The sequence below is a fragment of the Magnolia sinica genome, chromosome 8 (assembly GCF_029962835.1).
Source record: "Magnolia sinica isolate HGM2019 chromosome 8, MsV1, whole genome shotgun sequence".
Lineage (NCBI taxonomy): Eukaryota > Viridiplantae > Streptophyta > Magnoliopsida > Magnoliales > Magnoliaceae > Magnolia > Magnolia sinica.
In genome coordinates this window covers 34659812-34672864 of record NC_080580.1, presented here as the reverse complement: position 1 = coordinate 34672864, position 13053 = coordinate 34659812, and the positions used below count along the sequence as shown (strand labels likewise).

Below are 13053 nucleotides of genomic sequence, written 5' to 3'. Positions count from 1 at the left end.
CTGCAGCCACACCACTTGAGGGGTGAAAGAGAAAGGAAAGTGAGAGAAAAGAGAGGAAGAAGGTGAGGGTGGTGGCTGTGTGCGTGACAAACCAAGACCGGGTCGGACCCAACTGCACCAGGTAAAACTTCTTTCTCTAGGAACTCTAAAATGAACTGGGACTAAAGCTCCACCATGCCTCTCCCACACCTTAAACAAACCCCCAAACAAAGCCCTGTTCATAACTAAAAAACACCTGCAGCTGGAACCATACGTCGGACAAAGAACAGGCCCTGTTTTGGTGTCGATGGTGGCCTGCGTTCAGGCACTGCTTTGGGGCCGAAACCGGCCCGAGTATGGCCCTATTTTTAGGCCAAGCAGTGACGTATAAATGGCGTCAAGAAGTAGTCTAGGCTGAGTTCTAGGACAGCCTAAAAATGGGGCTCTGTTGAGCTGCTGCACACCTCAAAAATCGGACTGAGAAACGGTCATTTTTCGGCATGAAAACGACCCTGATCCAACCATTCTTTGGCTGAGAGAAGTGGCAATCACCATGCCACCATTTGGGCATCGACATGAGTGTGAAACGGCGGGGAAAAGAGCCGTGGTTGAGCTGAAAATCAGAGCCGGGAATGATTTCCAAAACGGCTGAAGCAGGGACCGTTTTCACGATAGGTAGGGTGCTGTACATGTTGCAAAGCAAGGAAGAAGTGCCTGTGGGCGGCTTCTTTGGTTTTAGGCCCTACACAAATGCAGGCGTGCCACACACAGTGTCAACAGGTGGACCCCACCGTACCACAATTTGTGGGCCACATATATGGCCCCACCTTGATGAGGCAGCTCGTCCAGGCCGTTCGTCCATTTTCCCAGGCCTTGGACGTCCTACTTTAAAGATATATATATATATATATATATATATATATATATATATATATATATATATATATATATATATATATATATATATATATCATATAATAGTATATTGTAATATATATAAGCATGCATCTTTACGTGCATGTGGATACAACATAATATAATATACTATATTGCATACAGCACCGCTGTTGAATGCGTCCTTCTCTTCGAACTCTTGCCATTGTCACTTCCACTACACCAAAATATCAATTTTGGAACGAAACGTGATTTTCGTTCTGAAACGGTTTAACGTTTTAAGCCGTTCCAGACTTGGAGCCGTACCACAAAAAATAATAAAAATAAAATAAAATAATATTCCAACTCTCTCCCGTTCCCTCACCCCTCTCTCTCTCTCCCTCTCCATCACTCCCCATCTCTCTCCCGCTCCCTCGATCTCTCACTCCCTCCCTTTCAATCTCTATCCCTCTCTCTCTCTCCCGCTCCCGCTCCCGCTCCCTTACGCCTGATTTCCCTCTCTCCCGCTCCCTCACACCTGATTTCCCTCTCTCTCTCTCTCTCTCTCTCTCCCGCTCCCTCAATCCAGATCTTCCAGATCTGCAAATCGTTGAAATTTCAGCGTTTCTGTTCGAATCGGTTGTGGAAATCGATAATAAGGTTAGTGAAGGTTCAGATCTCGTTTTATTAATCACGATTCAATCTCAGCTCTCTGAATCGTAGCTCATTTTCTGATCTTCAGGTCTTCATAAGCCCTAGATCTGCAAATCCACAGATTACCAGAGGATAGAATACTGGAATTTGGTTCCGTTTCCTGTAAATCTGTAACCGGATAAGGATTTTAGGTGAAATAGGTTCAGATCTTAGTCCTGGAACAAGATCTATTGTTTTTTTTTTTCCCAAAATTTTGAGTCTCCCTGTTATCTAGATCTGTAGATAAACGGATTAGGGCTTTCCTAAAAAATCTCTCATTGTAAAGAGCTCGAAGGATTGAAAAATCTGCTCCAGCACCATCATATCTTTAGCTCGGATTGTTGTCATTCTAAGCTTTTAGATCAGATCTGTAAAAATAAATAAATAAATAAATTTTAAAAAAGAAGAAGAAGAAGAAGAAGAAACCATGTTCTATGTATTTCCTAATCATCTGTTATATGTATTTCCTAATCATTTATCTGACTTAGTTGTATGCCAACAATGCAATTTCTAGGTGCCTGTGCATCATCCACCATGTTCTTGCCAGAGTATCAAGCTTTGGATTGTGATCATGTTTCTGTTCTTGCTGATTTTGTGAGTAGATAATAGGTCTGAACCCTCATTTGAGAGTCAAAGCAGGCCTTGCAAACGAGTTGTGGCCCAACTGACAAGCAAACTGTCCATCATCCTTGGAGCTACCACCTGTTGCCAGGATCTTGATGGATGGAGGATATTAAAGGTGTTTAGATGGCATTGGTAGTGTGTGTTGATTTCTGTAACTGTGGACAGTTAAATGGATTAGAATACTGTTTCATTTGTTCAGCTTCCATTTTATCTGCTTGCTTATTCACTGGTTATATGAACCTTGTCTTTGTAACTTGCAGGTGGTGAGAGTAGCATGAGATACAGAGCAGGCGATGTTGCTGCAATGAAAGCTGCAAAGGATGCTGGCGTGCTTCTGTCTTATGATAGAATACTTTCCAGGTGATCCTGTTTAATTGTTTTTTCGTCCATATCTTTGATTGTGTTTATAAGTGTGTTTTTAAGGACGAATAAAAAAAAGAAAGGAAAAAAAGAAAAGAGAGAAGATTTTGCTTATAGCTATGAATGATGGGATTTCTTTCAATTGATTGATTACTCATGTTGTGTTTTAACTGACACATTTTGTCATTAGATTTGTTAAAGGATTAATTATGTTGATATTCTTGAAATGGAGCAATGCCGTGGAATAGTTGTTGCATCAGCTGTATTTGGTACTGATATGAGCATTAGAAGTCTTCTTTATTTATTTATTTTATTCTTGTTAATATGTGTTCCTTGTATTGTTTGGTTGTCTTCAAGCGAGTGTAAATTTTCTTCTTTCCTCATGAATATGTCATTTACCAGGAAACTATGACATAATACAACAGCCAAGAAATATTAGTGAGGCTGCAAAGGGAAATGCTTGCTTTTATATGTTTGTGGATGAAGAGACGGAAGCATATATAAAGAATTCTAGTGCACTTGACAGCACTAACAGGGTGGGAATATGGAGATTTGTTGTCGTTCACAACCTTCCTTAATGCTGATCCAAGACGGACTGGAAAGGTGAGTTCTTTTGTGTACTTATTTTATTTCTTTTAGACTCCAGATTAGATTGTGGTCTAGAAGCAGTCTAGTTGTGTACAAAGCATGCAATTGCCGAATATAGTTAATGACTAAATCTTTATAGCGTGACTGTATGCAGCAGCAATGTATTTAGTAATCATGCAAGATTGAAAAATCATATTGGATGTTGCCCAATATGGTACTAGATTGGCTGGTTATTTATAACTGCTGTAGAAAAGGTGGGAATCATGCAATAAGTGGGAAAGTAATAGAATCTTTCAAAAAAAAAAAAAAAGAAAGAAAAAAAGAAAGTTTTTTCTTCAGAGGCAGCAAAGCAAGATTACATCCATGTGAGAATGAGAAGGGGTCAAGCTACTGATAGTCACAGTCTGGTTGAGAGGGTAGGCATTTTTTCTTCTCTTTGTGCCTTTTTCTAGAATACCCAACAATGGTTTTTGAAATGTTTGGGATTATGACTGATGGTTTTTGAAAACATCTGTGCTAGTTCTGATGGTGGACATTTTTAAAAATTTCCACTTTGACTTTCTTGGCTCGCTTTTTTGAAATTCGATCCAACTTTATCCAGGTCGTCAACGCGGTGATCTTATTGCATATGGTTTGATACCAGAATTTATTGGACGGTTTCCAATACTCGTTAGTTTGTCAGCTCTGGAATGGACTATTGTGTAGTTTAATGAGGTTTCCCAATTCCCTTGTGCAATTTTGTTTGTTTGTTTTTTTTTCTTGTTTTGTTTTGCTTCTATTATGTTTCTGTTATTTTAATCAAAATTCTCTAGGATTAGACTTTTAGGACTGTAACAGCCTGTTACCTCTCATGACTTCTATTATTCCTTCCCAATCCAAATTGCCTGGAACTTCTGTTTATACATATATAATACTTGGTTTTGGTTGTGGCAGTTAATTGCATGTATTAGGAGAAAAGGTTTCCTCGGTTCTTTACTACCAAGCAGTTGCTAGAACTAAAGAGGAAAGGTAGCCCACTAGTTGGAATTTCTGATATAACGTGTGACATTGGAGGTTCAATGGAATTTATTAACCAGACCGCTTCATTGGAGATGCCTTTCTTCGAGTATTAGATGTGTTTGGCGAGCTTGATCGCAATGTCAAGCCTGTTGCCCCAATGCACTTTTGGATGGTTAGTTCTTCATGTTGCTCTTGTTATCATATAAGATTTTGTTGGCTTTTCCCTTCTAAGTCTATCAGGCCCCAATTGTAAAAAAACATCGGCTGTTATTTTTAGTAGTGTATACAGTTGGTCCATGTAATGTTCCAAGTGGTGCATCAATCTCTCACATACATTGCTGCTGAAAGGATCATTCCTGGGTAACTTGATTTACACACCCTGTGATTTTAGTAGCCCATATAAATAAGAACTATCAAAGAAAGATTCTTATTGTTAGGTAATCATCTTGTTGTAACTATTTTTGGGGCTTTTAGTCTCTTGCAGTGGATCATGGCGAACCTGGTGAAGCATCAGGATGTGCAGCGAAGCTGGTGGAAGAGATTGATTGGGTTGTGGGGGATGGATGAGAAAACATTGAAGAGGATGATTTGTAGTGGATGTCATATCTGAAGGCAGTGATCATTCTAGAAAAGAGCAAGGAATTGTTGGATTATAGAAGCCTGGAAATGAAATGTTGAATTGAAATTGGAAATTGGAATTGAAGTTGAAATGTGTACTAGAAAAGAAAGAAAAAATTATTGTGTGAATCATTCTATTGTGTTTTTCTTTTATGTGTAATTATCTGGCATATAATACAAGTAGATTACATACCCCACTCTCTCTCATACAATGAACAAAGGGGTTTTAAATTGTTTTTAAAATTCTGTCCTAAAATTTGACCGTTGGCAACATTAATAGGCATTCAAAAACGTTTCTAAATTTGTGCCTGAAATGTTTGTTGGCACCAGAACGGTTTAAAACCGTTCCTAAAATTTCGTTCCTAAAAATTGAAACGGTACCCAAAACGGTTATGAACCGTTCCTGTTTTTCTGTGACGCCTCATTTAGGGACGGTTTGAAACCGTTCCATGCAATGTAATGCATGAGGATTACTTATAGGCTGTCCGTCAGAGGTTTTTCTGTGGGTTGGACTTGAGGAGTTCATCCAAACTGTCCATTCTCGGCCCCACCTGTTGTGATAGTATGGAGTCCCCTCCATTTCATGTAATAAAGTATTATATGTGGGCCCCACACCCATGTGAAACCCATGTTGATAAAATATTCAGATTTATATCAAGTACAAATGATGTATAACGTTTAGATAGGCATCAGATGCATGTAACGTTATATAATACTGGAATATATATCAGATGCATGTAATATATGATGTTCAAATATATATATAGTGCATGTGGCATTAATATAATAATTATATGTATAATAGACACATGTGGTGGGCCCAACTAAAAAGCTGGTGGCCTGCACTGCTGGCGGGCCACACCATCAAGCCACAGTGGGCCGCACAATGCCCAAACGCCCATCTAAAAACGATGTGCCCAGGACCCTCCATCAAAAGACGTTCTGAGCTGGGCTGCCCTACACATTCAAAAAAAGAATAATAATAATAAAATGTATATATATAAATGCATATGATGAAAATAAAAAAATAAAGTGATATAATAAATAATTAGGAAGTATTGTATAGCACGTGTTGTGGTAGGGACCACTTACACATAAACTCACCCAGCCGTCCATCTGTTTTCTTCTGGACGGTGGATTTCACTGATTAACTGACATCAGTAAGATGGGATGCCATCTTAAGGTATGTAATACCTCTCAACTGTCCAGACTGCAGGCTCCATTTGTCATGGGCGTATGGTGCATCCACACCATCCAAGAGGCCGAGTCATATCCCTGGTGGGTCATGCCCATGAGGTATATGTGGTATCTCAACCGTCCAGGTAGGATAAATGGTAAGGCAGGGGAGCGCTGTTATGTATGTATGCACAAACGTCCATCCTTGGACTGTGGTGCGTGGGCCACCACGTCGCACGTACCTTATCCACACCACCCAGTCCAGCTAGAAGTGGGCCCCACTTACATAGGACCCACCTTAATGTGTGTATTATACATCCACTCCGTCCTTCAAGAACCATGGATCCCTGGCCGTCCATCAATGGACGTCGCCGGATCATCCATCTATGGACATCCAGCGCCAGATGTGAGTACCCAGATCCATAGCCCCACTGGTAGGCTGTGCGGAGATATCTCACTTCAACACTTGAGGTTTTGAAGGCTAACATGGAATGTGTGTACTATCAGGGGTAGCGTCAGTGCCATCTAAACCATCCGTTAGATACACCCTATGATTGGTCAGAGATGGCCGAGATATCAAACTACCTTCTAAAACTTCTACGTGCCATACATGTGGACTCCACCCTGCTATACATGATTCATCCAAACTGCCACCTCGTGATGTGTTGCATATCTGCACCATCCACGGGACTTCACTGTGATATATCTGTTAATCTAAGTCGTGGGAATACCTGACAAATGTAAATTATAACTCTAGGAGACTCCCTGAGTAACCTCGGACCAAATCAAGGCTCAGACCAAGTTCGAAAACATTACCATACAGGTGATGATTCTTCCCTTTGAGCTTTCCATCTTCTCATTAGCTTAAGTTATAGTTTTTATTTAAATTTATATTTGATATATCTCTTTTATAGTCACATGTGTTAGCTGGTGGAAATTGAATTGCTATATTGCCTGCTTAATGTTCATCTTATATAATTGTTCATGGATTATTTGTGGATTGCTTATGGAACTTGAATTGGTACACCAGTGGAAAACCGCCACCTATATGTGTACACCCATACTTGGGATGTAACCCGACTGGTTGTGATAGTAATAGACCTTCGGCTTAGTGGTTATTAAATGGTGGTTTAAATTAACCAGTGATGTGGGCCTACCATCCAGGGTTGTTGTGTCCAACGGTTTTCAAGGATGGTCTTTTATCACATGATTTTGATACTCGCCCTATGTGGCTTATTTTGATATTTGCCTTATGTGTCTTGCTTTGATATCACCGCATGTGTCCTTGTCCTGGTATTTTCCCTATATGGGCTCGATGTTTTTATACTGTGCAACCATGCGATGGCAAGCCCCATATGTTGTAATATGATTGACCACTAGTCGAGGTTTTCCATTAAACATCCTAAGGTAGTAGCCTTATGAGCCGGGGATGGTGGTAATGAGACACTGCCTGAGCTGTTGGCCTACGCTTAGTTCTGAGCTCTCCGTAGTGACCTTGAGCTTACTTAAATTGGCTGATTGTAACTGGACTAATAACGGTTTAACTAATCATGCATCCATACCATGTTGGCGATGACGGGTGGCTAATCTGGATGCTGTAGCACGTGCCCTTAGGATCTTCGGGATATCGTTTTGCTAGCTCCTAGACCACTGACTATCGACCCCTGTCCGATTGGATGGTTTTCCCAGGTCGATGATTTACATGGATGACGAGACCAAGTCCGGCTGGATGTGCATCCCCAGGCCGATGTGCATTCATGCATCCATGCATTTAAAAAGATTGCATCATGTATTGTTTTGATTGCTTTGTTGTTTTATAACTATGCTTACCTGATGCGGCGGTGTGTAATCTTGAAGGGAATTCACACTGAGCTGGCCACTCATCCATCAAATATACAACCGTACAGGTAGTGCAGGTGGCCCCGTATATTGGTGAGGAGCAGGCTATGGTTGACAAGGGTGCATGATTCTATTTGCTAAGGGTTGCTATAGGATTTCACAATTCAAGATTTTTACAGTTTACCTTATTTCACATGTAATATTATTTCATTTTGTATTCGTGAGGATGGGGACAATGGTTTGTATAAGTCATTATGGGTAACCACTTGTATATTCTAAATGAAAATTTAAACTTCCCTTTTAGCTTACTTGTCCATTTTACGCTTATCTGCTTACTCTGATAAGGAGAAAAAAATATACGTGAATTTGACCATCCTTTAAAGTTAACACTCGGGTTTTTGGGAAACGAGTCATATACTCGGGTCCTAAAAACACGGGGCGTTACATATAGGTTTAGGGAATTGAGAATAGGTTAATGTTTAGGTTTAGGAAATCGGGTTCAGTTTGCCTTTGCTTCTTTTTTTTTTCCCTGCAATATCTTCATCCTGTTTATTCCACAACGTCCAAGCCTACTTCCAGCACGGAAAAACAATAGAGAAGAAGAAAACAGATTGTGTGGTCAGTTATAGTAGCTCAAGATTCTAGATTTTGTTCCTGTTATTTAATAAATCGGCGAGAATCCTGAACGTTATGGAAGACCAGTGTCTAAGTCATCCTCTGAAAAGTGCAAAGCAAATACACTTAGATACAATAGCTCCACTAGATATTGAAAGCATAACAGTGAACTTGTATGGATGATGATGAACTTTTAGGTTTCTTGGCAGTTCCTAGAAAGGGCCTGATGAATTTTATAATTTACTTCTTCAGTGTGAATGTTGTGAGACTCCATTTGTGAGTATTTTCCTACAAGTATGCATGTGTGTATCTGGGTATTTATGTGTCTCTTCTCAATGTTCTTTTGTAAAGTGTTTTTTTGGTGTTTTCAATTGAGATGTTTATTTTAATTTGGCAATCACCTCTCTATGTTGTGATGGAATGGGGCCTGTCTCTCATCATTTGGATTTGATTGAACAGTGATAAGATTCACTCTAGTTATTGGTGTTTCATGATCAGTTGCTTTCCATTTGTACAACTGCTCTCAATTTTTCTTTCTAATTATCAAAATGAGAAATGTTTGTCATATATTGAAATAAAAATATGAGCCTTAATTTGAGGTGTGAGTTTTTAATCTGGTTAGAGCCTGGGTAGAGCCTCATGGAAAGTGCACTATTGCATTTGCTTTAGCATGGTCATCTCCAAAAGTAAACTTTTTGAAGGAAAATGCATGCATTTTCTTTTTTATTTCATTTGAGTAAGTTTTGCTTCTTATAATACTTGTACTAAGCTTTTAACTATGATTGTTTCCCTTTGATAAATCAAGTTATTTGCAAATACTGTGCCGAGTGAGAAGGATCCTCTGCTTGGAGAGAATTTGGAGAAAAATGTGGCTTTAAAGCAGGATGCAGCCCACAGTAGCATTTTAAATCCCAACTGTATATTTGGAGTGGATCCACGTCAAGCACTACATTTTTTAACTTACCATCCGATGTATTCAGATTTGATGTCTCACACTTGATTCCACCAATGTGTCCTCTTTTCATGCAATCTTAGTGTCAATATTTCCCATGTCCTGAATTAGATTTCTTGTATATAACTATCTGGTGGTGAATGGCGGTAGACCCACACCCAGCAATAGGTGTGCCTTCCACTCGAAACAGGACTTTGCCCTCTATGTATCTAACTTCGCAAGAAATTGTGATTCTCTGTTTGCTTAAATTCATTTTTTTAACAAGTTAAGATTCATGCTGCATGCATTGAAATAGATTTCAAGCAACTAAATTTATTTGCAAAGTGAAAGAAAGAAATTGAGGAAAACCAAATTTCTTCTGTTTTTACCCTTTAAAATTGGTATATAACTGTAGAAAAAATACATATTGATGACTGGGAACTGATTTACAAATTGGTCAGAATCTTTTAACTTTTAGAATATATATAGATAACAACAAAATTTGAAGGATGACAAGCACTTTCATTAAAAAACTGCACTGCAACAAACGAGGTAACGAAAATTACAAAGAATACAACCAGAGATGGTCTGCATTACAGACCCAAACAAAAAGTAAAATGATTTTTAACATGATCAACCACTGCTGCCCATTCTAATACATCCATATCCACTGTCAGCAACTTCCCGTCGATATAATTATGACTGGAGTAAGGTTCTAAAACACGAACTCGATTCTCTGTGGCCCTAATCCGAGGTCTTCGACTTCAACATGGGCAACTGTCTGATTATTTAATTGAGGTTTTCCAGTTTTGAAAATGATTATGCTGTAATTGAGGCCTTGTGTGAATATTTTTCAGCTCTTATGGAGCCGTGGGATGGACCTGCACTTATATCATGTGAAGTTTGTGCTGGAACTGCTTCATGCTTTAATGATTCTGCATGTGACATGAGTATTCTGAACTTATATTTATTGCATAAATATAGTTACTGATGGCCGCTATCCTAGAGCGACATTGGACTGGAATGGATTGCGCCCCGGTTGCTTTTACATCACACATAGTGGACACGTGATCATGGCCAGTGAGGTTGGTGTTGTAGACATCTGCCAGAAGATGTGGCTAGGAAAAGAAGACATCTGATCGGTCTAGAAGGGGACCTTATTGAAATAGTTCATGTGAAAGGCTAGAAAAGGAAGACATTTGTAGTTTATTTTGAAAACTTTAAATAGATCATTAATTGTTTTGTTGATATTGTGCTGATTGTTGTCTTGATGAATGTTAAATGGGTGAAATATGCACATGTTCAATCATTTGTTGATTATGATATTATTAGCTTTGGTTGATAGATAAATGAGGTCAAAAACCGAATTCAGCCTCGGTTAATGCCAAAAGAGGCTAAATCCATCTTTAGTCTCGGTTTTGCCTTAGTTATCTAAACAGAGACTACAACTCCCGTAGCTAAAGGCTTTAGCCTTGATTGTTGAGAACCGAGGTTTTAAATAGTTTTAGCTTCGGTTGGAGGCATTTGAGGCTAAATTTGGATTTAGTCTTAGTTGGAAACAATGGAGGCTGTAATATCTGACTGCAGCCGTCAGTTGTTTTTTTATTGGGTATTTATGACTCAGGTGTTTGGTAGAGGAGGGTTATGTCTTGGGCCCCTCCTCGTGTTTGGCAGGCAGATTTAATCTCACTTTATATCTTTTAATATCACAACCAGGGACTAGCTACACAAGACGGACTCATCTTTCACAAAACTATCAAAATGGCCCTGCTTTTCATCTCGAGGACTTCATTTTAGTACTGCATTGGCCAGCATGTGAGATCGCGGATTCCGGTGAGTTCGTGACAGTGGCCCACCTTGATAATGTGTTCTATATCCATGTCATACATCCATTTTGATAGACCATTTTAGGGCATGGGCCCAAAATTGAAGCCAATTCAAATATCAAGTAGACCGCACCACACGAAATAGTGGTGATTGAACATCCACCATTAAAAACTTCTTGTGGACCACAAAAGTTTTGCATGCCCTAAAATAAGCTAGCGAAATGGATGGAAGGCTTGGATGTACAATACATAAGCCGAGGTGGTCCCCATAGTTTTCCCAGCTTTACCAAAGTTGTGTGGTATTTGATATGCATGCACTGGATAGTTGTATATTGGTCACTCAATCACACAAATTACACTACTTAAATTACTAAACCCACTATAAATAAGCGGCAGGTACAAAGTCATAATGGTTGAACTATCCTCTTACCCAGAGTTGTCAAGAGATCGGGCCTAGATTATGAACAGTTCAAGTGGGGACATTTAAAATTTTGATGGCCCAAGCCCACTTACAGCCCTACTTCCAAATTTGTAATGCACTTGTTTTGTTGATATAAGTGTTAGATCCACAATACATGGATCATTTATGCATCAATAATGAAGATTTAAAATAATAATTTTAAAGTGTACTTGATTGGAAAGACATTTCTGATGCCTAAATGTCGCCAAATGGAATATTGATCTTCCACACCTTACAATTTTAATAGAATCTCTCAAAAAACATTAGGGTTTTCTCTTATTGTTGAGGGAACCAAGACATCTATTTATAGGAAAGATGGTTAGAAAAGCTTACTCATAACGCTTCTCTCCTTTGGGGTCTCCACACAATAGATTTACATATTCTGTTTAATAACAATATATAGGGATCACGATCCAAGGGTCCTACCCCAAACTATTTACAATGATCACAACTATACTAGGGCTTACTGAATCGCTCAGTCTAAATAATTCAACGGTCAAATCTAAACCGATGATCATATATAACCCACTTGATAAGAGTCTTACAATACCACCAATGAATATGTGTCATTTCAACCATTCATATGCCTATTGATCCTATAATCATGTCATATAATTAATTAAGTATTTTTTTTCTACCAAGTATAATGATGTAGACATCAAGGAGTATATGTACAAGTTTGTTTATATAATTAGCTTTAAAAGAGTGCTAACCTTTGAGATATTAGGAAATTAAATAAGATTTGTAATATATAAACCATTGATAATTGCCCAAACGTTGAAAATCTACTTGCTTAGAAAGTAAGGACTTAATTAAATATGAGTTTTTTCTTCTTTTATTTTTTAATTCTTTTGGACACCCACACACACTACAGTATGTGCTTGAACCCATGACCTTAGCAATAAAACCCTTGTGAGTCTACCACTAAGTCATGAGTAGAGACCCAAAGGCTTAAATATTAGTTGCAACTTGCATTTTATCTATCCTCGCTTGCTAAGCTTCTTTTTGGATTTATGTATTATCTTGTGTTTCTCAAGCCCTTTCCAATAATTGATATGTGGAGCCTACCATGATGCCTGTGTAGTATCCATCCGCATATTTGTTGGGATGCCTAATGTTAGCTAATGTTAAGACGTTACTTCAAACATAGGATAGATTTACAACTCAAGCAAGCCAAAACAAAAACCTCGAAAGAGCTCCAAGTCCGCAGATTGCAACCCTTTGGTTAGTGTCCCGTAAATAGAGGGTTTTGATAAACATAGAGTGGTCTCTGCATTCAAGCCAGACAGAGTATAAATATCGAACGACTAGATTATCCCACGTGCATAGTCCTAGAGTAGAGAAAATAACCACTGTAGATAAAACCTTTTATCCAGCGGTTTTTACAAAGGAATACAAACTTAAGTTACCAACTTAGACTAGCACATGCAGACAGCGACTTCGAGGACGATACTACCCCTCCTTTTACATAA

General features: G+C 38.8%; 1 protein-coding gene and 2 long non-coding RNA genes across 9 annotated transcripts in view; all 3 read left to right on the top strand.

The window, feature by feature from the left end:
• Nucleotides 1–10612, top strand: part of LOC131253231 (uncharacterized) — a 53456-nt gene extending 42844 nt beyond the window's left edge. The window contains exons 2-3 of one of the 3 annotated variants that reach the window (XM_058254142.1): nucleotides 10153–10191; nucleotides 10280–10612. In XM_058254142.1, the coding sequence (XP_058110125.1) occupies nucleotides 10153–10191; nucleotides 10280–10366 (126 nt within the window). In that variant the 3' untranslated portion in view covers nucleotides 10367–10612. Of the gene's footprint in view, nucleotides 1–10152; nucleotides 10197–10279 lie in introns of all 3 variants that reach the window. The other 2 variants (XM_058254144.1, XM_058254143.1) reach the window with 2 other exon arrangements.
• Nucleotides 1106–3707, top strand: LOC131253232 (uncharacterized). 5 transcript variants are annotated; one of them, XR_009175034.1, is made up of 6 exons: nucleotides 1106–1915; nucleotides 1953–2139; nucleotides 2241–2284; nucleotides 2430–2529; nucleotides 2720–2798; nucleotides 2932–3705. It is a non-coding gene; the product is annotated as an uncharacterized LOC131253232 (long non-coding RNA). The 5 variants fall into 5 exon arrangements; XR_009175035.1 differs by having other exon boundaries at nucleotides 1108–1512; nucleotides 1595–1915; nucleotides 1953–2284; nucleotides 2932–3707; XR_009175033.1 differs by having other exon boundaries at nucleotides 1107–1915; nucleotides 1950–2284; nucleotides 2932–3706.
• LOC131253233 (uncharacterized) lies at nucleotides 4389–4866 on the top strand. Its single transcript, XR_009175036.1, has 2 exons — nucleotides 4389–4476; nucleotides 4591–4866. It is a non-coding gene; the product is annotated as an uncharacterized LOC131253233 (long non-coding RNA).
• Nucleotides 10613–13053: the final 2441 nt, after the last annotated feature.